The following is a 20179-nucleotide window of genomic DNA, read 5'->3' as shown; positions in this document are numbered from 1 at the left end:
GGGCGGAGCTCTGCCCACCGCCCCGGGGCGGGGCCACCACCCTTGCCTGCCGCTCCCCTCCCCCACCGAGGCGCGGCCCCGCCCCCCGCGCCGCGGCGGACTCTGGTCGGCCTCTTCCGGGTGGGCGGGGCGTGCCGGGCCTTCCGGTGGGCGGGGCCTGGCGCCCCCTTCCCCGCGTGGGCGTGGCCGGCGGGTCTCGCGCGCCGGCCATGCTGGGGACGCGCCGGGTCTGCGCGGCCGCTTGGCTGCTCCGGGCCGCGCCGGGCGCTGAGCCGGGCCGCTCGGCGTCGGGGGCGCGCGGGCAGGGCTGGCTGCAGCCCGCGGGCTACGACACGGGCGTCACGGTGTACAACAGCCTCACCCGGAGGAAGGACCCGTTGATTGTGAGCCGCGCGGACGCCGCCTCCTGGTAGCCCGCCGGGACTCGGGGAGCGGGGATGCGGCGGGGCGGGAGGGGCTGCACCCAGCCTTTCCGGAGGCGGGCGCCCTGCGTGGTGCGCGGGCTTGCGTCCTCAGGTGCAGGCGTTTAATGAGTGATAAAGTACTCCGGCGGCACCTGTAAAGACCCTGGGGTAGTCCCAGCGTTTCACGGATTTGGCACTGAATGTAGTGATCCGAGGGTCGTACAGCCCCGGGTACGCACCCCCCAAAGCGGTTACTTTTGTTTTCTTTTTTACAAAAAGACATGATTATATGCTGATTATGACTGAGAACGTGGCATCTTTTCTTGCAAGTTTGTTTCACACGGTGGGTCTTACCTCTGTCCCCAGGTATAGCTGTGGACCAACTGTCTACGATCACGCACACCTGGGTCATGCTTGGTGAGTGTCCTGACGCTGAATTCTCACACTTTAAGGGACCGTTTATTTTGGAAAGAAAGCCTTTTGCAGGTTTTCTTTTTTTTTTTCCTATCCCTCAAGTGGCAACTTAAGAATCCTGAGTAGTTAGTTATTCCAGGCGTTGTGGGAAGCATGCATATTTCATCCTCACTTGGTCCCATTTCAGGTGAGACTCAGGGACACAGTGAGAGCAAGGGAAAGGACCGTTTTGCAATCAGACGTTTCTTGTGTTTAGTAAGACGAGGCCATTCAGAGGGCCCTTGAGTCAGCTAGTCAGGTGTTTCTGCACCCCCCCTCCCCCCCCATTTACTTCCCAACTTTGGACACCTCACTTTATTACTGAGTCCTGGTTTCTTCATCTTTCGGATAGGGATAATAATATTCTTTTGAATCTTGACAATTTAATGAAATACAACCCACAAAGTGCTGCTTAGCCCAGTCCCTGGCGTGGGAAGGCTGGCGAAGGCTCACCTGTTCTCCAGGGTGGGTGGCTCGTGGGAGGGCATGCCTTCGGAAGCGTGGCAGGTGAGCTGGAGCCTGAGCCCCTGGCCTCTCCACGCGCGCTCGCTCTTCTAACTCTGTCTCCTAGGTTTGTCCAAATCGCTGCTTTTCCTAATATTTTGTCTGTTCTCTTGTGCATCTCTTAAATGTATCTTTTAGATCTAGATTAAAAGTTGCCTTTATTTACTATGTATTTTAGAAATTGTGCATCACCCAGCAAGACCTGAACTTTTGTGTTATAACAAAATAAATAGGCTAGTAGTGTTTTCCCTCTTCACTTTGGGCTGCCTTACCGTTTGTTGCTGCTCAGTCGTGTCCAACTCTTTGTGACCCCATGGACTGCAGCACGCCAGGCTTCTCTGTCCTTCACTGTCCCCCGGAGCTTGCTCAAACTCACGTCTGTTGAGCCGGTGACGCCATCCAACCATCTCATCTTCTGTCACTCCGTTCTCCTCCCTGCTCCATTTTTCTCAGCATCAGGGTCTTTTCCAGTGAGTCAGCTCTTTGCATCAGGTGGCCCAAGTACTATTAGTTATAAAAAGCATATTTTGATCTCTTTTTTGAAGTATTAAATATGTTGGGGAAATACCGGAAACAATAGAGGTTAATGTTTGTCCTGCCCTGGAAAAGCTCTCCACAAAGGCAAAAGAGAAAGAAAACACTTTTGTTATTGAAGGAGAATGAAATGAGTATGGGGTGCACCGGCCCCTGCTGAAAGGATCACAGAAATAGCAGGAACTGGTGAGGTTCCGTGTGAGCTGGGTGGGCCCAGCTCTCTGGTTCAGGCAGGTCTACAGCCCGAGTCCCACAGGTTCGGCCCCTCCTGTTGAGAGGTGAAAGTGACCTTCTTGGCAACTTCATTTCAAAGAGAAGGCTTCTGGGTCCTTGAACCTTCATGAGTTGTGAGACTCAATAAGGCTTACTTAGCCATTGGAAACATTTAGATACATTTTGAAAGGACTAAGGAAGAAATTCTAAAAGGAAGGGGGAGCGAGGCAGTCTCGCCCTTATTTTTCACCCAGGAGCATCAGTTGCAATCCGTGCTTGTCCTTAACCATGCGAAAAAGTGTGCCGACCTGCAGTGTGCCGCCCAGCCGATGCTCACAGCCCCCAGACCGAGAGACAGAGCGTTCCCAACACCCCAGAAGCCTCCCGTCCGACTCCCTGGCCAGGGTGACTGCTCTGGGCACTCATCACTCAGGAAGAGTCATCAAGTGGGGGTGTCCCTTGTGAGGCAGAAACCTGAGACATCGGAAAAGGCTGTGGTCTCGGGGGCTGGGATGGTCAGGCACAGACCACTGCTCTTGAGTTCAAAAGCCAGACGCCCAAGACCGCCTCCTCTGGGGGTCTGTCCCTGCTCGCTCTCCAGGTTCCTGCCTCCACGCCTTCCTCCCCACCTGCGTCTGCTTTAAAGGGACAGATGCTTAACTGGACAGCACTCTGTGCCCAGCACTGTTCTAAACGCGGCGCACACCTCAGCCAGTGCAGTTCTCTCACCACACCAGCTGGTGGTGCTGTTACCTCCCAAGTGTCACCCGGGAAGGGTCCCCGGTGGACAGTGCTGAGCCAGGCTGGCTGCAGAGTCCAGGTTCCCACGTGTGGGGCAGCCTCGGCCTGGTGAGTGGACCTACCCCTGGGCTCCCAAGGTGCCCACAGGGCGGGTGAGTCCTGGGCAGCAGCCACCCTCGGGTATCGGGCCCCCAGCACCTGCCCCTGCCCACCAGCTCCTTCTAGCCACACGTGTGATTCAACTTTTCCTTTCACTCTGTTTTAGGTTCTTGTTCACTTCGTCTCTTAAAATCTCATTTCTTGTAGTGTTTTCCTGACTTGACAATGGGGGCCACTGGGATGATGTTTATAATCAGAATTAGCTGAAATTTCTGCTGTGCAGGCACTGAGATTATGTACCGCAACCCTGTGAGATAGTAGGCTTTCGTCCAGTTTGTGGATTGGCAGTCTGAGGCTTCGAAGGGATGTTTAACCTCTTAGCTTCTTGGGAAGGAGTTTCAGAGGTGGCTTGGCCCTAGGATCTGGCGTCAGCTGTGTCCGGGGTGGGTGGGTGTGGGGACACAAGAGACACAATGAGGAGGAGCTTTGTTTTCAAGGGACAATGATTTTATGAGCCCAAGGTCGGAGAGGCCACGTGTGTAACAGGGACGAGCATGAGACTGGCTGACCCGGAGAGTTAAGGCTGCTCTTATTGGGGAATCTAGTTTCTTGAGATTTTAAGTAGATACTGGATTTTAATCCAAGATTAGTCCTGAATATTCGTTGGAAGGACTGATGCTGAAACTCCAATACTTTGGCCACCTGAGGCGAAGAATTGTCTTACTGGAAAAGACCCTGATGCTGGGAAAGATTGAGGGCAGGAAGAGAAGGGGACGACAGAGGATGAGATGGTTGGATGGCATCACCGACTCAATGGACATGGGTTTGAGTGTACTCTGGGAGTTGGTGATGGACAGGGAGGCCTGGCGTGCTGCAGTCCATGGGGTGCAAAGAGTCGGACACGACTGAGCGACTGAGCTGAGCTGGATCTTAAACCCTTGCTTTCTCAAGTCTCAGTTGCCCCCATGCAGCCTGCCCGTAAGCTGGAGTCCCCACTTTCCACAGCCGTGTGCACACTTCCTGGGAGTGACCTTTCCAGCTTTGATGGGATCATCTCTGTCTTGACTTATTATCTGCTGCTGTCTCTCATCACGGTCAAACGTTAGTTACCCTAGAACATGAACATGGGCGGTAAAAGCACCCAGCATCTTGGCCGCCTCCTGACTTTGCATCACGAGTGAATCTTTATGCAGTGGAGCAGGTGTGAACTCACTCAAACAACAGCTCTAAAGTTAAGTGCTTGTGTTGGGTCCTGAAATTGAGGCAGCGCCTCAGTTTTCTCATGCGGACCCAAGAGGGCCAGTGAAAGGCTTTTCCTTTTCCAGCTGCCCTTGAACATCCTTGATCACACAGTTGTGCGGCCTCACAGTAAAGGTTGCAGACTCTTTTGAAGATCTCAGTAGTGACTTTCAGGATAAAAGATGCCGTAATGTTCTTCCTTTCAGCTCCTACGTCAGGTTTGATATAATTCGGAGGATCCTCACCAGGGTGTTTGGATGCAACGTCATCATGGTGATGGGAATCACGGACGTGGATGATAAGATAATCAGACGCGCCAACGAGGTGAGCGTGGGTCATGCTGAGCAGTGCTTTGACCGGTGAGTGACCGACCCCCACCTGACAGTTGTCTGCACCCTGCGAGACCTTTCACGCCTGCTGTCCACACGTGACCTCGTGAGGCTGTTCAGAGAGGTCTCCTCACCCTGCTGAGAGAAGTTTGGTCGACTCCGCCCTCACCGAATCCTCTCATCCCGAGGACGCCTCCCAGGCTGAGTCCAGGCCCTCCCTGCCCCGTCAGCCTGCGGGACGCACCTCCCTCCCTGTTACAGGGGGAGCTCAGAGGCTGGCTTGGGAATCCCGCTCCTGTGAGGTTTGATTTTCTCACTTGTTATATGAACAGGACACTCCTCTTGTATCTCAGGTGGCATTTAGAGGGCTTTTTGGGGGGGATTTCTGGCATAGGGATTAAATAAAGTGTTTTGTTACATTTTTATTTTTTGTACTCAAGAATTTTTTCTTTTTTTTTTTTTTTTGGCCTCACCACGAGGCTTCTGGGATTTCAGTTCTCCGACCAGGGATTGAGCCTGTGCCCTCAGCTGTGAGAGCATAGGATCTTGTGCACGGGTGACCACGGCGTCCCCTGTGGTTATACTTTTAAAAGTCTGCTTCCAAAGGGTCCCCCCTCTGTGGTTTATAATCAGCAACCCTGTATAACAATTCATATGTGACTGTGTGTAACAGTTGGGACTTCCCAGGTGGCACCAGTGGTAAAGAACTCGCTTGCCAAGGCAGGAGACGGAGGAGGCGCGGGTTAGATCCCTGGGTCGGGAAGATCCTCTGGAGGAGGGCACGCCTGGAGAATTCCATGGACAGAGAAACCAGCAATCCATAGGGTTTTAAAGAGTCAGACACAACTGAAGGACTTTAGCACACATGCACATATATAACACTTATCTCTAAAGATACATAAAAATTTGTTAAATTATCTAATTTATAGAAAAACATGCTGAGTGCTTTATGTCCTGTAACTTTAAAAGTGTCTGAATGCATATATAGGGCTTTTCTGGAAAGCCAGGTTATTCTTTACATTGTTTTGTAACCTGCTTTTCCCACTTACTGTATTTTGAGTGTTTTTTCGCGTTCTTAAGTGCTCGTCAGCATCTTAAGAGGCAGAGTTCCGCCGCAGGGACTGTGTGAACCTTCCGTCCTGGCTTCTGGACTCTTGCATTGCTCCCGTGTTCTGTCATTTTCTCTCAGATTTATTTTCTGGGAAGCCCGTCTTCCTGTTTCCTACTGACTGCCTTCATTCAGCATTCGGGGGAGTGTGTCAGGGGGTACTCAGCGACCCCCCTGGTCTCTGCGGCGCTGATACCACGATGTTCTGTCTGATCTCCAGATCCCCGGCCTGTGCCTCGTGTCCCCTGGGGTCAGGAGTCTGCCCTGGCCACCACGTAAGCCCAGCTCGAGGTCACGCGATGCTGGTGTGGCCGTGGGCACCGTGAGTGGGGAGCTGAGGGGACGTGGGAGGTGGCAGCGGGAAGCAGGCAGGCTGTCCCGGCTGCTGGAGCGGGCCCACTCCCACCACCCGCCCAGGGCCCTGCGCTGTCTCCCTGGGGCTGTCTGGGGCCGTCTTCACTGAGGTTGTGCTCAGACACTCGCTGGGCCGGCGGTTCTGGGGTCCAGAGGAGCCTTTGAGCGAATCTGATGCAGGAAGCAGTGGCCTCTCGTCCACGGTCAGGACAGACAGGGGCAAGGGGCAGGCCTGCCAGTCCCTCTGGAGGCTGCTGCGGTCCGGCCGGGGCTGAGCAGGACCCCAGGCCCCGATGGGAAGGTCAGCCCTGCGCTGCTGAGCAGGACGCGGGCTGGAGCCGGGCCTGGCTGGCCGGGAAGGGCGGGGAGAGGTGGGGGACTCTGACGCGGCAGGTGGGCGAGTGTTGGTGTGGGGGTAACCCCCGCAGAGAGGGCGCTGGGCTGGTTGAGGAGGAGGGTGCCCGGGTTGTCTGCTCGGCGGGACCTGAGGCCACCCAGGTGTGTCCCTGTGCTGGCTGAGTTGGGGTCGCCTGTGAATCTTCAGAATCGGAGGTGGGTTCTTCACCTGGCATGAAGCTCAGCTGGTGGGGGCCGACGGGGAAAAAGGTTGGCAGGATTGGTTTAGAAATGATACGTGTAGAGAGTGTGTTAATTTTTGACAGCTGAGCACGTCCATACTTGTTACACAGCAGGATGCTAACCTGGCATCACGCAGTCTTTTTTGTTCTGAAGATACAGATTCATCTGCTTCCGCATGAAGCACAGAGTTATGAAAACAGCTACTTGTTTCTTAGTGTCCAACAAAAAGGCTGTTCTTTTTACCAGAGTCGAGGTTTCTCCTTGACGATGGCCGTATCCTTCATGCCATCTGCTTCACTGTGTGCTCTTAAAATAGTTTAAATTATATTTCATTTCTCTGAATCACTTTCTTGACTTTAACTTTTGGCAGAGTTTTATTGTTTGTCAGGAATAAAAGCTGCACGAGGATTTCTGGGGGAGTAATGAAAAGAAACAAGGTATATTCACAGGGTTACATTTTGTTAAGAAAAATGATACTAAATGTCTTGGAGATTGAAGCAGAGTTACTGTGTTTGTGCTTTGGAACCCTGGCCTGCGTGCCCTTCTCTCCGGGAGGAAGGTTGGACGTGCGTTCAAGGTCCCCTGCCTGCCTGGGATGGCGCTCAGCCCAGGGGATCGTTGTTGTTCAGTTGCTCAGTCGTGTCCGACTCTCTGCGGCCCCATGGACTGCAGCACGCCAGGCCTCCCTGTCCATCACCAACTCCCAGAGCTTGCTCAAACTCACGTCCGTCGAGTCGGTGATGCCATCCAACCATCTCATCCTCCGTCGCCCCCTTCTCCTGCCCCCAATCTTTCCCAGCATCAGAGTCTTTGGCAGCGAGTTGGCTCTTCACATCAGGCGGCCGAAGTACTGGAGCTTCAGCATCAGTCCTTCCAGTGAATATTCAGGGTTGATTTCCTTGCAGATGGACTGGCTGGATCTCCTTGCAGCCCAGGGACTCTCCAGAGTCTCCTCCCCCCACCCCTGGGCCGGCCTGGGCTCGCAGGGCCCCGGGCCAGTGTGTCAGCAGCGCCCCCTGCAGGCAGTCCCGTGGAGAGAGCAGCATGAGCCCCTCTTGGGGGGCCTGGAGGTTCCGGTACAGTTGCTTCGTTTGGGAGTCTGATCCACTGTCCCCCACGCCAGCAGCAGCTTGTGTCCACTTCCGGCCCACAGTCACCTGTGACCGTCCCCAGGGTCCCGCCGAGGGGGCGAGAGGAGCCACTGTGAGCAGAGGGCCCCCGGCGTGCGTGTGAAGGACCCTACGTGTCCTGTGTCACCAGAGCCAGACCGCCTGCGTCTGGAGTTCCCAGGGGCGAGCAGAAAGGCAGGCAGAGCAGAGCAAGTCCGTAAAAGGAGAGGCCGGAGGAGGAGGCGCCCAGCGACTCCTAACGGTTCAGGAGCTGCAGAAAGTTGTTTGTTTTTCTTTACTCTTTCGCCTTTTGCACAGCTCTGTAGAGGCAGGCTGGAGAAGGAAATGGCAACCCACTCCAGTGTTCTTGCCTGGAGAATCCCAGGGACAGGGGAGCCTGGTGGGCTGCAGTCCATGGAGTTGCTAAGAGTCGGACACGACTGAGCAACTTCACTTTCACTATTCACTTTCATGCACTGGAGAAGGAAACGGCAACCCACTCCAGTGTTCTTGCCTGGAGAATCCCAGGGACGGGGGAGCCTGGTGGGCTGCCGTCTATGGCGTCGCACAGAGTCGGACACGACTGAAGCGGCTCAGCAGCAGCAGTAGAGGCAGGCCAGGCCTGGGGGAAGCTGTGTGTCTGCACACAAGGTCCAGGCTGATGCGCCCTCCACACCTGTGGTGATGCTGACCGCCCCCCGCCCCCCCAAGCCTCCTCTGTCCCCTCCGCCCCCGCCTGCCTTCTGTGTCTGGAGACCGTGGAGATGAAACACCAATTCACAGTTATACCAAGAGACAGGCAATGGGGCACGCTAGAATGTCCAGAGACAGACACAGTAAATTATGGAAATTTGGTAAAGATGGCATTTCACATCAGCGGGGAACAGAGGAATTACTCAGTAAGAAGTTGACAGTTGGGCGGCCATCTGGGGGAAGAAATAAACCAAAGTTGGATATATGGCTCACAACCAGATTTGAAGCTGATCAGAGATTTCACATAAAGATGTGGAAGCACGGATTATTAGAGTAAACCATGGGGCGCTTTTTTGTAGCCTCCTGTTCAGAAGGCTTTGCTAAGTTTGTTTCCAAACCCGGAAAAGGTTGAGAAATGTAAAAGATTGCTAAATACAAAAATGAAATTTTCTGCGTGCCATAAAATAACCGTAAAGTTGAAAGACGTTTGGAAACAGTTGAAATTCATATGGAGGATAAAATGTCTATTTCTTTTCTTGAAAATACTTCCTCCATATCAATAAGACTTTAAGGACCTACAGCTCGGTAGAGCCATGGTTAACTTCAGATGGTTTAATGCAGATGGCCCCTAAACACTCGAGATGTTCAAGCTCCCTCCGAACAGGAGAGACTCAAGTTAGAGATGCAGTGAGAAGGCGCCGTTTATCGTTAGCGCCACCATGACCGTGGTCTGGCGGGTCTTCAGCAGCGCCTGAACGAGGTGCTCAGTTTCAGGTTCTTCTGGAGGCGCTGGCTGGCAGTGGCCACCCAGGGTGTGCACGCGTGTCCTTGAGCAGGGCGTCACACGTGGTCTGCCCCCTGTGTGTGTGTGAGCACACTCACTTGTGTGCCACGCGTGGGTCTGTGGCTGAGGGCGGTGCCCCCGTGTGTGTGTGCACTTGTGTGCATCACGGCTCAGCGCACTGCGTGCCCAGGGCCTGCACACCTTGCGGCTTTAGCCGAGGACGCCAGGTGCAGGCCGTGGGGGGGGGGGGGTTTCAGGAGGAGGCACAGTGAAGGTGTTTGCTTTCCGGGAGGGGCCGGGCAGGGGCACACTTCCCTCCCGCCCCCAGGAGAGGATTACTGCTCAGGAAACTCATGAGGAAAACTCGGAAAACCAGGCCAACTTATCAGGCCATCTGCTGCTCTTTGGGTCCAGAACTGCGTACCGTCAGAAACTTCCAAAGCAGCACAGTGTCGCTGGGTGTTTGGTCTGTGGTTTGCTTGACCTTTGCCCCTGGCGGATGCTGGCTGACTGCTTCTCACGGAGGCCCGCTCCGCCACCAGGGGCCGCTCGGGAGGAGCCACTGGGCCTGGCGACCCGACCTGGTGTCTTCCATCCCCGGAGTCTTACCGTGTACACGGGACCCTGGGGCCATCTAGGGGGATTCAGTGGCACTGTCTCCACATTGCAAAGAGAGCTGAGAAAGGCATGTGTTGTCTTGCCCACGACTGCCGTGAAGAGGACACTCTGCTCACCGGGTTCATCTCTTCAGTAAACATCCCCAGGCTGCAGTTTCCAGGATGATTGTTGTTTTGGGGGGGTTGGGGGAAAGCAGGCACAGGGCTCTCTGTGAGCAGTGCCCGTGGGGGCGGCTGCCCTCCGAGGCCCCATCCTGACCCCTGCAGACGGACCCCCGCCTCGTTATCTTGCAGATGAGCGTGTCGCCCGCGTCCCTGGCCCGTCTTTATGAAGAAGACTTCAAACAGGACATGGCAGCCCTGAAGGTAGGTGGCTGGTGAGAAGCCCGAGCAATGGAGCCGGTCCGGCGGGGCCTCCTTCCGTGTGGGGCCGGGGAGACCGCAGGTCTGTGCCCTCCCGCAGGTCCTCCCACCCACCGCCTACCTACGGGTTACCGAGCACGTGCCTCAGATCGTCGCCTTCATCGAGAGACTCATCGCCAACGGGCATGCTTACTGCACAGCAAAAGGTGAGCCCCCCGTCCAGGCCACGGCCCCCGAGAAGGGCGGTACAGATGGAAGGTGAGCCCCCATCCTCAAGGCCAAGAAGGGCAGTGCAGATGAGGGTCAGGGCTGGGTCGGAGCTAGGCAGGTGCAGGTGAGAAGTCACAGGTTTGTCCAGGTGAAAAGTCTCAGCTTACCACGGCCCTGCACTGACCATGGTGTGCACTGGCCATCAGGAGTGCAGTGCCTTTGGCCGCAGCCCTCCTGAACATGGCTCCTTCCCCACCGCCACCTCATGGGTCAGGGGCGGGGGCCGCCCTGGCTCCGCAGGGCGCCCAGGAGCCCGCGTGCAGCTCAGGGAAGGCGCCCCACGGTCATGCATGTGAGGAGCTGCCTGCAGTCTGAGCGGCAGGGTGCTCTCGCGGTGTCTGGACTAGGAAGGGGCGTCTCGGTTGGTGGGTGTGTAACATGGGGGCCAGAGCTGAATGCAGGCGCCAGTGAACCCAGCAACCTTCCCTTGGTGTTTCCGCCTCCACCGCTGGACGGCCGTGGCGCGTCCGCACACGTGCTTCCCTAGTACAGGGCGGTTTAGACATGCAGGGAGGGCCAGCTGGGGCTAAAGGCCCCATCCTGTGTTTGAGTTCTAACACTGTTAGCTGTGATGCGCGTGTAGACGCAGATGTTGACGGCTGAGAAGTGGGCTTCACCATTCCTTTAACAAAACAGGCAACGTCTACTTCGACCTGCAGTCGCGAGGCGACAGGTACGGCAAGTTGGCTGGCGTGGCACCCGGGCCGGCGGGAGAGCCAGGTGGGTCCCCCCGCCTCCTGCGGGGCTTCCGGGGTGAGAGCCAGACCTTCCCGAGGCAGGTCGGGGGTGAGAAGTCCTGCTCCTCAGACGTCGGTCGCGGCTGAGGTTTAAATTTAGGGGTTTTGGACCAGAGCTCATGTGGAAGTCTCGGGGCTCCCCGGCCTCTTGTTCCTCCCCAGTCACCTCTGTGCACACGCTCGTCCGTGTGTCCTGTCTTAACACTCTGGTCCATCCTGCCGCTCTTGTATTAAATCCCCGAGGTGGTCCATCATGTGTAAACGCCGTGTGAATTTCCCCTGTAGCAGGTTCCCGTGTGTGTTTCAGCATCTGGCGCCTTCCTGCCATGTTTGTGTCTGTCCCTGTACCCTCTTCTGTTCCAGGGTTCTGTTAGGTCAAAGTCGGTTTTATAGAGAAGCAACAGGAAGTGTATAGTGCACTATATTAAAACACTTCAGAAAGGATACTGTGTAACAGAGTCAAACACAAGCGATCAGAACCCCAGCAGAGCAGGTGTTTCCAGGCATAAGCCCTGCCCTGCGGACCGCGTCCTGTCGGTCCCGTCGGTCCCGTCCCTGGCTGTGTGCTGACTCCTGAGCCGTGCTTGTCATCTCTGCTCCAGGCGCTCCTCCCGCTGCCCTGACTGTCCATGACGGCAAGGAATGGCCTGGCCCTCGGGAAGTGGGGCGGGAACGTCCAGTACACATTCCAGCATCAGCAATGCCTTTTAGGAAAAAATAAGAAAAAAATTTTCTTGGCCGACGGCTGGGGGTCCGCCTGCTTCTGGCGTGCTCTGGTCAGGGGGTCTGGGGGCTGCGGCCTGCACGTGGGAAGGAGAAAAGACTTGCAGGAGAGACATGTGGTTGCCTCTCCGAGGAGCGGACTCTGGGGTGGGCGTCCCGGCTGTTCCGTGGCCGCTGTGATGCTGGCTCTGGGTTCCCTCCGCTGACGGCCCACTTGTCGTTGGCAGTTGACTCCGACAAGCGGTATGCCAGCGACTTCGCACTGTGGAAGGCGGCGAAACCCCAGGAGCCTTTCTGGGGCTCCCCGTGGGGCAACGGGAGGCCCGGCTGGCACATCGAGTGTTCCACCATCGCCAGGTAAGCCTCACCTGTGCTGATCTGGACACTGGGGCGGTGCCCGGCTCGGTCAGCGGAGCATGCAGACTTTTTGATGTTTTTAAAACCACATCTTCAGTGCAGAGCCAAGAAAGTAGAGTGTCTTTACAAGGAGAAAAAGCTGTGAACTCAGGGTTTTTATGACGTGAAAACAGAATCTCAGTTTCTGCATGCGTCAGCCGGATTATCACGCGTTTAGAACTGGGCTCCGTTTGGTGTGTGCAGAGGGCTGGCAGGCAGGAAGGGCGTGGAGACGGTGTGGCTGGACCTGGGTAACTCCCTGCTCTGCCCCGTGCCTTGCAGTCTGGTGTTCGGAAGTCGGCTGGACATCCACTCGGGCGGCGTGGACCTGGCGTTCCCACACCACGAGAACGAGATCGCCCAGTGTGAGGCCTTCCACCAGTGCCCGCAGTGGGGCAACTACTTCCTGCATTCCGGTGAGTGCCGGCTCCCGTCGGTCTGCCCAGCTCTGTCCCGTCAGCTCTGTGAGAGCTCCACTGGGTGAACCCACGGCCGCTGGTTGGTCCAGCCCGTCCTAAAGGAGGGCAGCCCTGAACACTCCCGGGAAGGACTGGAGCTGAAGCTCCAATCCTTTGGCCACCTGATGCAAAGAGCCAACTCACTGGAAAAGACTCTGATGCTGGGAAAGATTGAAGGTGGGAGGAGAAGGGGGCGACAGAGGATGAGATGGCTGGATGGCACCACCGACTTGATGGACATGAGTTTGAGTGAGCTCCGGGAGTTGGTGACGGACGGGGAGGCCTGGCATGCTGCAGTCGTGGGGTCAGAAGGAGTCGGACACGCCTGAGCGGCTGAGCAACAAAAGATCAGCTCGTAGAACAAGGAACAGCCACCCCGCAACGGTCCCCGGCGTGTAATCGGTCGGACGAGAATTTCCTTGGACGGGAAAGCCGAGTGCATCTTTCGGAACTGAAATGTGAGCTGAAGAGAATTCGGAAAACCCGCAGTGCTGTTCCATGGAAGTTCCTTTCAGTGAAGCTGTGACGAGGGGTCTCAGCGGGCCGCCCTAGTGATCATGACTGCCAGCCTGGAGCTGTGGCGGCGTTACCACGAGCATCTGTCAGCCTCTGAGAGCACTGCTCTCCGCCTCACTGTTTAAGCAGCTCATGATTGACACCAGCCGTCTGCTCCCAGGAGCGCACAGCGAGGGGTGAAGCGGCAGCGTCCCGAGCAGGCGGCTCTGGAGACCCCGTGAAGCCCGGGGGCGTGAGCGTGTCCCCGTCCTGACGGAGGTTGCAGGGCCACCGCCCGCTGGTGTCACCGCGGCCCTGGGACGGGCCCTGGAGCTGTCGGAGGGCGGGGGGTACAGGGCTTTGGCGCGGGTCAGGTCGGGAGCCACAGGTGAGCAACGGCGTGGGCACAGGCACTGTCTCGTGAGTCGCTGGGTTCAGGAAGCCGGGTTTTCTGGCTAGGTGGTACTAAAGGCAGCAGCTCCGGCTTCAGCACGTGTGAAGCTGCTTCCGGTCCGCGGCGAGGTCGCCATGGTGACCCGGGTGCACTCACTGCCGCGTCTCCTTCACCCCAAGTTCACACCTGCTCCCAGCCCTGAGCTGCCCAGCCCCAGCATCTGCCCTGCCCCAGCGTCTGCCCTGCCGGGGCCCCTCACAGTCCACGTGACCCCAGCCTAGTGTTGCCCCGAGGTCGGCTGAGCGACGAGCCAGGCTGCTGCCCCCGTCGCCGGAGCTGAGGTCTGGCGTCCACTTTGTGCGCTGCTCAGAGCTAGACAGTGGCCGGAATCACTCCCTCCTGGCGGCTCAGCACCCGATGAGCTGTTCCTCCGGGGCTCCCGGGCGGGGACCAGCAGGGCCCCCAGGACCGGCGTGTTTCCCGTCAGGGGCCCATACTTCTCTTCAGAAGCCACGTGGAACCATCTTCCCTTGGGTGAGGGACTCAGGAGAGCAGAGTGCCGCAGCCCGTGCGGGGAGGAGTCACAGGGCCCGGTGACGCAGTGCTCCCGTCCCTGGGCCGGGATCGGGTGACCCCGTGTTAACCGCTGGTGTTGCTCGTGAGGACGCGGGGCCTGCCGTCAGCGCCAGCGCCCCGGGTGACCGTGGTTCTGGGCACAGGCGGCAGCGTCAGCAGTGCCAGCACTCACGGAGGTCCGTGTGCACACGTGTGGGTCCCGTCGTTTAGATGCGGGCGGGTGGGAGGGTTCGCTCTGTTCTGGAGGAAGAGTGGTGTGTCCCGACACCTGGAGAAGCGATCTATTTTCCTGGACTTCCCAGGTGGTGCAGTGGTAAGGAATCCACCTGCCAAAGCGGGAGACGTAAGAAACGTGGTTCCATCCCTGGGCCCATTAGATCCCCCGGAGGAGGGCATGGCAGCCCACCCCAGTGTTCTTGCCTGGAGGATCCCAGGGGCAGAGGAGCCTGGAGGACCATAGGGTCCTTAGGGTCGCAAACTTGCACACGACTCCGTGCCTCCGCACACACAGGGAGGTGGACGTGGGGCTCAGCAGTTGGATGGGTTTCGTTCTCCAGACGCCGTCGGTTTTGTGAGACGTCCGCTGCACTTTGTGTAGGCCGCATGCTTCTAGGGTTACGCATTCAGGGTCAGGTGTTTTTCTAGAAGCCGCACTGTAACCAGTTCTCAGGAAAGTTGGCCTTGGGCACCCTGGGGTGAAGCATGTCAGGAAAGGTGGACGAACCTTCTGCTGGGAAAGGAGTTTCCTGGGAAGTGAACCTGGAACCCAGGCGGTCCTGGAGGAGGTCCTGGCTCGGATGGAAGCGTCCTGAGGGGTTCAGGTTCCCCATCTTTCACATACACAGGACTGAGATGGTGCCGGGTGGGGCACACCGGTGAAACAGCTACCGTGGGAAAGCGCTCAGGGCTGCCCAGGCCCGCGGTCCATGGAAGCAGAGGGTGTCCCCCCCCGCCGGTTTGTGAGTCATGGGAGGGGGAGGGTGGTCCCCACGTTGTGACCCCCGGCCAGTGGGCGTGGCCCCCTTCCTGGCCAGTGGGTCGGGGGGCTCTGTGCCGGCGCCCACGATGGGGCAGTGAGGGGCAGGGTCCCCAGAGGCTGGGCTCCGGGAAGGGCTGCTCCTTCCCGCCTGGAGAGCTGCTGTGCTCTCGTTTCAGGGCACCTGCACGTGAAGGGTGGAGGAGAGAAGATGTCCAAGTCGCTGAAGAACTACATCACCATTAAGGTAGCATGCCTCTCGGGGCCCCCACGTTGCCGACGCATCGTGGAGGCTGCCCTGAGCGGGAGGCCCACCCGGGTCCCCGGGTCTCTCCCCCTTCCTGGTGCGGTCCCTGTAGTCACGGCTGCACTCAGGCGCCCGTCTCCAGGAGGTCAAGACCCAGGGCTCGGGACCGCGTTAATTCACGTGCAGACTGCAGCGTCCCCTGGGTGGGCCTCCAGTTTGGTGTGGGGGGCTAAAAGGACCAGGAAAGACCCCTTTTCCACACTCCGAGGAGTGTCAGGAGGCGGACGTGGACGCGGAGATAACCGGGTCAGACGGGTCTTCGTTTAGATCTCGGGGGTGGCCTGGTGAGGCCTGGGGACCTTCCTCAGCTCAGTGTTTCTGAGCAGAGTGCAGTCTGCGGGATTCAGACAGGCGCTGACCACACTGAAATACAGGCACCCACGCCTGTCCTCTCCGGGGTGAGCTGGGCCGCGGGCTGGGCCGTCCAGCCAGATGAGCAGGCGCAGCACGGGCGGGTGCGGCCGCAGGTGGGTGGGGAAGGCCGTGCAGAGAAACGTCCGTCCAGCCGGAGGGTCAGTGGCTCATCTCACCCGTGTGCCCCCCACCAGGACTTCCTCCGCTCCGCCTCTCCAGACGTCTTCCGCCTCTTCTGCCTGCGGAGCAGCTACAGGTCAGGTGAGCTGGCCGCGTGGCCCGAGTCCAACGGCTCCTGGGGACCCTGAGACCTGGGGAGATGCCCCCCGTTGGCGTGCTGCCCTCACCCGGCGGCCACAGGTCTACCCTCAGGCCTGAGCCCCCCTCCGCCTCACGGGGCCTGGGGTTCTTCCCGCCGCCCCTGCCACGTCCTGAGCCGGGCAGAGATGAGCGGGCCCAGGGCCTGACCAGCAGCCTCAGCAGGGCCGCCCCCCGGTGTCCAGGGTCAGAGGGGGCGGCCCCTTCCTGGCCCACGGGCGAGGCTGCACCCGTGACTGCCCCCACCCTGCAGCCGTCGACTACAGCGAGGGCGCCCTGCTGGAGGCCAGGCGCCTGCTGCGGGCCACAGCCGCCTTCGTGGAGGATGCGCGGGCCTACGTGAGGGGGCAGCTGGCCGGCGGCCCCGTCCAGGAGGACATGCTGTGGGAGAGGTGGGTGCACGGCGAGGACCCCGAGGCGTGAGCCGCGTTGGGGCGGGTAGGGGGCAGGCCCGGGAGGCCGTTGAATCACGTCCAGGATACGGGGGTGGGGTGGGAAGGGGGTCTGCGGCTGACGTCAGGGACGGTGAGAAGCTGGGGAAATGACGGGGGCGAGAGAGGAGGAGGCCGTCGGGGCACCAGGGGCTGAGGCCGCTGGGTCTGGGGGCTTGGTGTCGCCCCCCCCGGGTACCCTGGAGAGTGGTGAGACTGGACTCCTCCAGGGCCGCTCGGGAAGGGGCGTTGGGAGGAGACAGACGAAGCGGCCTGCTGGCCCCCACGGTGGAGCGTAGCATGGAGCCGAGCTCCGGACCCACGAGGTCGGGAGCCATTGGCCACAGGCCCCGGGCGAGGGATGGCCAGGTGGGCGTGCGGGACGTGTGAGCGAGGGGCCCGCAGGGGACCTGACGCTGCAGCTGGGGACATGGGGGGACAGACGACAGCCCCGCGCTCTCCTCCCCCAGGCTGGGCCGCACCAAGGCGGCTGTGCAGGCGGCCTTGGCGGATGACTTCGACACGGTGCGGGCGGTGGATGCCGTCATGGACCTCGTCCACCACGGGAACAGGCAGCTGAAGGCGGCCGCCGAGGTAACTCGCGGGCCGCGCTTACCATCCCGCCAGGTGGCCCCGCTCCCGACCCGGGCCCCCAGGGCTCCCCAGGAGCAGTCATCTCCCAAGGGGGCCACTGGGGCCCCGGGTGTGGACAGGAGCCCGGGATATGCCGTCACCTCCCGGGCTCCGCGGGGTCTGAGTGGGTCACAGCGACGTCAGCTAGGGGTGGAGGCTGCAGTGCGACCCCAGCTGGCCCCCGGCCTGCCCGCCCCGGGCCAGGCTCTCCACGGAGGCTCGTGACCCCGTGACCCCCAGGGGACCACCTACCGGTACAGGTGCGCGGAGCACACGCCCGGCCTCCCTGGAGGCTGGGCCCCCTGCCCGCCTGGGCTGGCCTGGGGGGGCTGCGCTCTGGCCTCTGAGCGCCCTCCCCGGTGACTGTCACAGGAGCCCCGTGGTGCCCGGAGCCCCGCTGTGCTGGGGGCCATTGTGGCCTCCGTGGAGCAGTTCTTTGAGACGGTGGGCATTTCTCTGGCCGAGCGACAGGTATGCTTGCTTTCTCTTTTCAGTCCTGTTTCAGGACTTCAGCTACATGCCAGCATGTAACAGACGCTTTCTCCCTTCAAAAATGCTGGTTTTAATGTGTAAGATGGGTCACGGTCCTTGGCACGCGCGCACACTGAGAGCTAGCACACGTCAGCTGGTGATGAGGTTCTGAGCAGACCAGCGTCCGCCACGGCTGCAGTGTGCTCTGGGCCCCTTGTGTCCTGTAGGGAACCCCCCCGGTGGACGCAGCAGGTGTGGGGAGCTCTGCAGGTCCCACCCGTCAGGGTCCCCGGGACGGCAGAGGCCCAGCCCCGTCCCGAGGGGCGTCCAGCGCCAGCCTCTGGTCCCCCATCTGAGCCTTCCTCAGCCTTCCTATCCTGACACCTAGGTGCTGGCACCTCTGAGTCCATCCTGTGCCAGAGATGGGGCCGGGCCTGGACACCAGCATCTCCCAGAGCCCATCCCTGCTGAGGTCGGGGTGGGGCCAGGACGCCGGCATCTCCCAGAGCCCATGGCCTGGACGCTGGGACGAAGATGCGCCCCAGGCCCTCGGCTGCCTGTTCACACCCATTCACGCCTACACACCCAGCTCACACCCCCACACACACCACTTGCCCCACTCACCCCAACACACCCCCGCATCCCTCAGTGTGTTCCAGGGGCGGGCAGCCCGGCCGCCTTGCACAGCTTGGTGGAGGAGCTGGTCCGCTTCCGGCTGAAGGTCCGACAGTTCGCTCTGGCCTCCGGGGAGGCCCCTGGGGAGGCGAGGCAGCAGCGGCTCCTGGAGCGGCAGCCCCTGCTGGAGGCCTGCGACACGCTGCGCAGGGACCTGGCCGTCCACGGCATCAGCATCAAGGTGAGCGCTCTGCGGGGCCGGGCTCAGCCGGCATCGCAGACACTGGCGTCTCTCCCGGGAGCACACCTGCCCCCGGCTCGGGCCTGCCCTTGAGCCCCGACACCTGCCCGTCCACCCACCTGGGGCCGCATGCCTCCCCAGGACAGGAGCGGCTCGTCCACGTGGGAACTGCTGGATCAGAGGACAGAAGACCCCAAACCCAGGAGCTGAGGACTGCCACGGTTCTGCGCCCTTTAAGTCACAGTAAAGCCTTCCTGTGAAAGCTGCTGTTGTGGCTGTTTTCCCTTAAAATGAACCAAGCCGACACCACCCCAGCACCCCTTCGGTGTGAACAGAGGTGCTGGAAGCCCCACTCGGGATCCTGGGGAGGGCGGGCAGGACCCCGGCCCAGGGCCACCTGGGCCCTGCGTGAGGGGCAGCGTCGGCCTGGGCCTATCGGTTTGCATGTGCTGGGCCTGGTGGCGGAGTAACGCGCTCCCCAGGGGCGCACAGCAGAGGAAGCCCCCGCAGACGCCCAGCTCCCACACACTGCGCTCCCGCAACGCTGGTTCTTGGGGTACCAGCCTGAGCAGACGCCCCGGGGCCAGGGCTGTGTGAGGGCGTCTGGGTGGCACGGTGGGAGCCGGCAGGGTGAGCAGGGCCCGAGCTGGCCGGCGGCGTCGCCCTGTCTCCCTGTTGTCGCAGGCGGGGAGCCCCAGCTGTGCAGGGCACCAGCAAGAAACGGGGGCCCACCTGCCGCTCCAGCTCTCAGCCAGGCTCCCGAACTGGTCCACGGCTCTGCCCCCGGCAGGAGGACGGCCTGGCAGCCACGTTAACTTATCACCGACCTTGCTGCCCCGACAGGCAGGGGCCCTTGTTCTAGAGGAGAGGCCTGTTCACAAGCTGGCCTGCAGCGAGGGACCCTGCGGAGCAGAGTGAAACCCCTTAGGGCAGGCGGCTGGCCCCTGGAGGACGCTGACAGGCACCCAGTCCTGCGGGGGACTGGCCGGCGGCCGAGCCGGACCTGCCCCGGGGGCCGCTCTCCTGGAGGTGGTATCCTGCCTGGAGCTGGCGAACGCCCAGGTCTGCAGAGGAGCCAGGGGCAGGCACTCCCTTCATTCAGCAGCATTGCCCAGCTGCCCCGTCAAGCAGGGGGGTGCAGACTCCAGCTGCCCCGTCAAGCAGGGGAGTGCAGACTCCAGCTGCCCCGTCAAGCAGAAGGGTGCAGACTCCAGGTGCCCCGTCAAGCAGAGGGGTGCAGACTCCAGCTGCCCCGTCAAGCAGGGGGGTGCAGACTCCAGCTGCCCCGTCAAGCAGAGGGGTGCAGACTCCAGCTGCCCCGTCAAGCAGGGGGGTGCAGACTCCAGCTGCCCCGTCAAGCAGAGGGGTGCAGACTCCAGCTGCCCCGTCAAGCAGAGGGGTGCAGACTCCAGCTGCCCCGTCAAGCAGAGGGGTGCAGACTCCAGCTGCCCCGTCAAGCAGGGGGGTGCAGAGACGCGGTGGGTCCTGTGACTGCTGCCTTACGCCTTCCATGGGGAGAAGCTGCCACATTCCGGGCTGCTTCCACTTTAACAGCATGACAGGCGCCCGTGAACAGTACCGGCAGCTGGTTGGGCAGCTGTGTATTCATCCCCATGTCTGAGAACGTCCTTGCTGAGGACCAAACTGAAGGTGAATTCTGG

The 20179-nt window shown here is 60.0% G+C and overlaps 1 protein-coding gene across 2 annotated transcripts; it reads left to right on the top strand.

The window, feature by feature from the left end:
* Window positions 1-209: 209 nt before the first annotated feature.
* On the top strand, window positions 210-18854 carry CARS2 (cysteinyl-tRNA synthetase 2, mitochondrial). Of its 2 annotated transcripts, none has more exons than XM_052650120.1 (15): window positions 210-409; window positions 771-821; window positions 4394-4511; window positions 10055-10126; window positions 10224-10329; window positions 11030-11113; window positions 12081-12210; window positions 12532-12665; window positions 15328-15395; window positions 16004-16070; window positions 16381-16519; window positions 17029-17152; window positions 17564-17662; window positions 18312-18518; window positions 18665-18854. In XM_052650120.1, exons 1-15 carry the CDS (start codon window positions 210-212, stop codon window positions 18776-18778), a joined length of 1713 nt encoding a protein of 570 aa, XP_052506080.1. In that variant the 3' UTR covers window positions 18779-18854. The 2 variants fall into 2 exon arrangements, with proteins under 2 accessions (XP_052506080.1, XP_052506082.1); XM_052650122.1 differs by having other exon boundaries at window positions 18660-18796.
* Window positions 18855-20179: the final 1325 nt, after the last annotated feature.

This window comes from Budorcas taxicolor, chromosome 12, assembly GCF_023091745.1.
Source record: "Budorcas taxicolor isolate Tak-1 chromosome 12, Takin1.1, whole genome shotgun sequence".
Taxonomy (NCBI): domain Eukaryota; kingdom Metazoa; phylum Chordata; class Mammalia; order Artiodactyla; family Bovidae; genus Budorcas; species Budorcas taxicolor.
This window is presented reverse-complemented; position numbering and strand designations above follow the sequence as displayed.

What these genes read in the sequence shown, in the direction of transcription:
- CARS2 (XM_052650120.1), top strand. Translation starts at nt 210, where the DNA reads ATGCTGGGGACGCGCCGGGTCTGCGCGGCCGCTTGGCTGCTCCGGGCC. An exon ending in CGGGCCGGCGGGAGAGCCAG is followed by an intron (nt 11,114 to 12,080) that starts GTGGGTCCCCCC and finishes TGTCGTTGGCAG; the next exon opens with TTGACTCCGACAAGCGGTAT. An exon ending in AGCTGAAGGCGGCCGCCGAG is followed by an intron (nt 17,153 to 17,563) that starts GTAACTCGCGGG and finishes TGACTGTCACAG; the next exon opens with GAGCCCCGTGGTGCCCGGAG.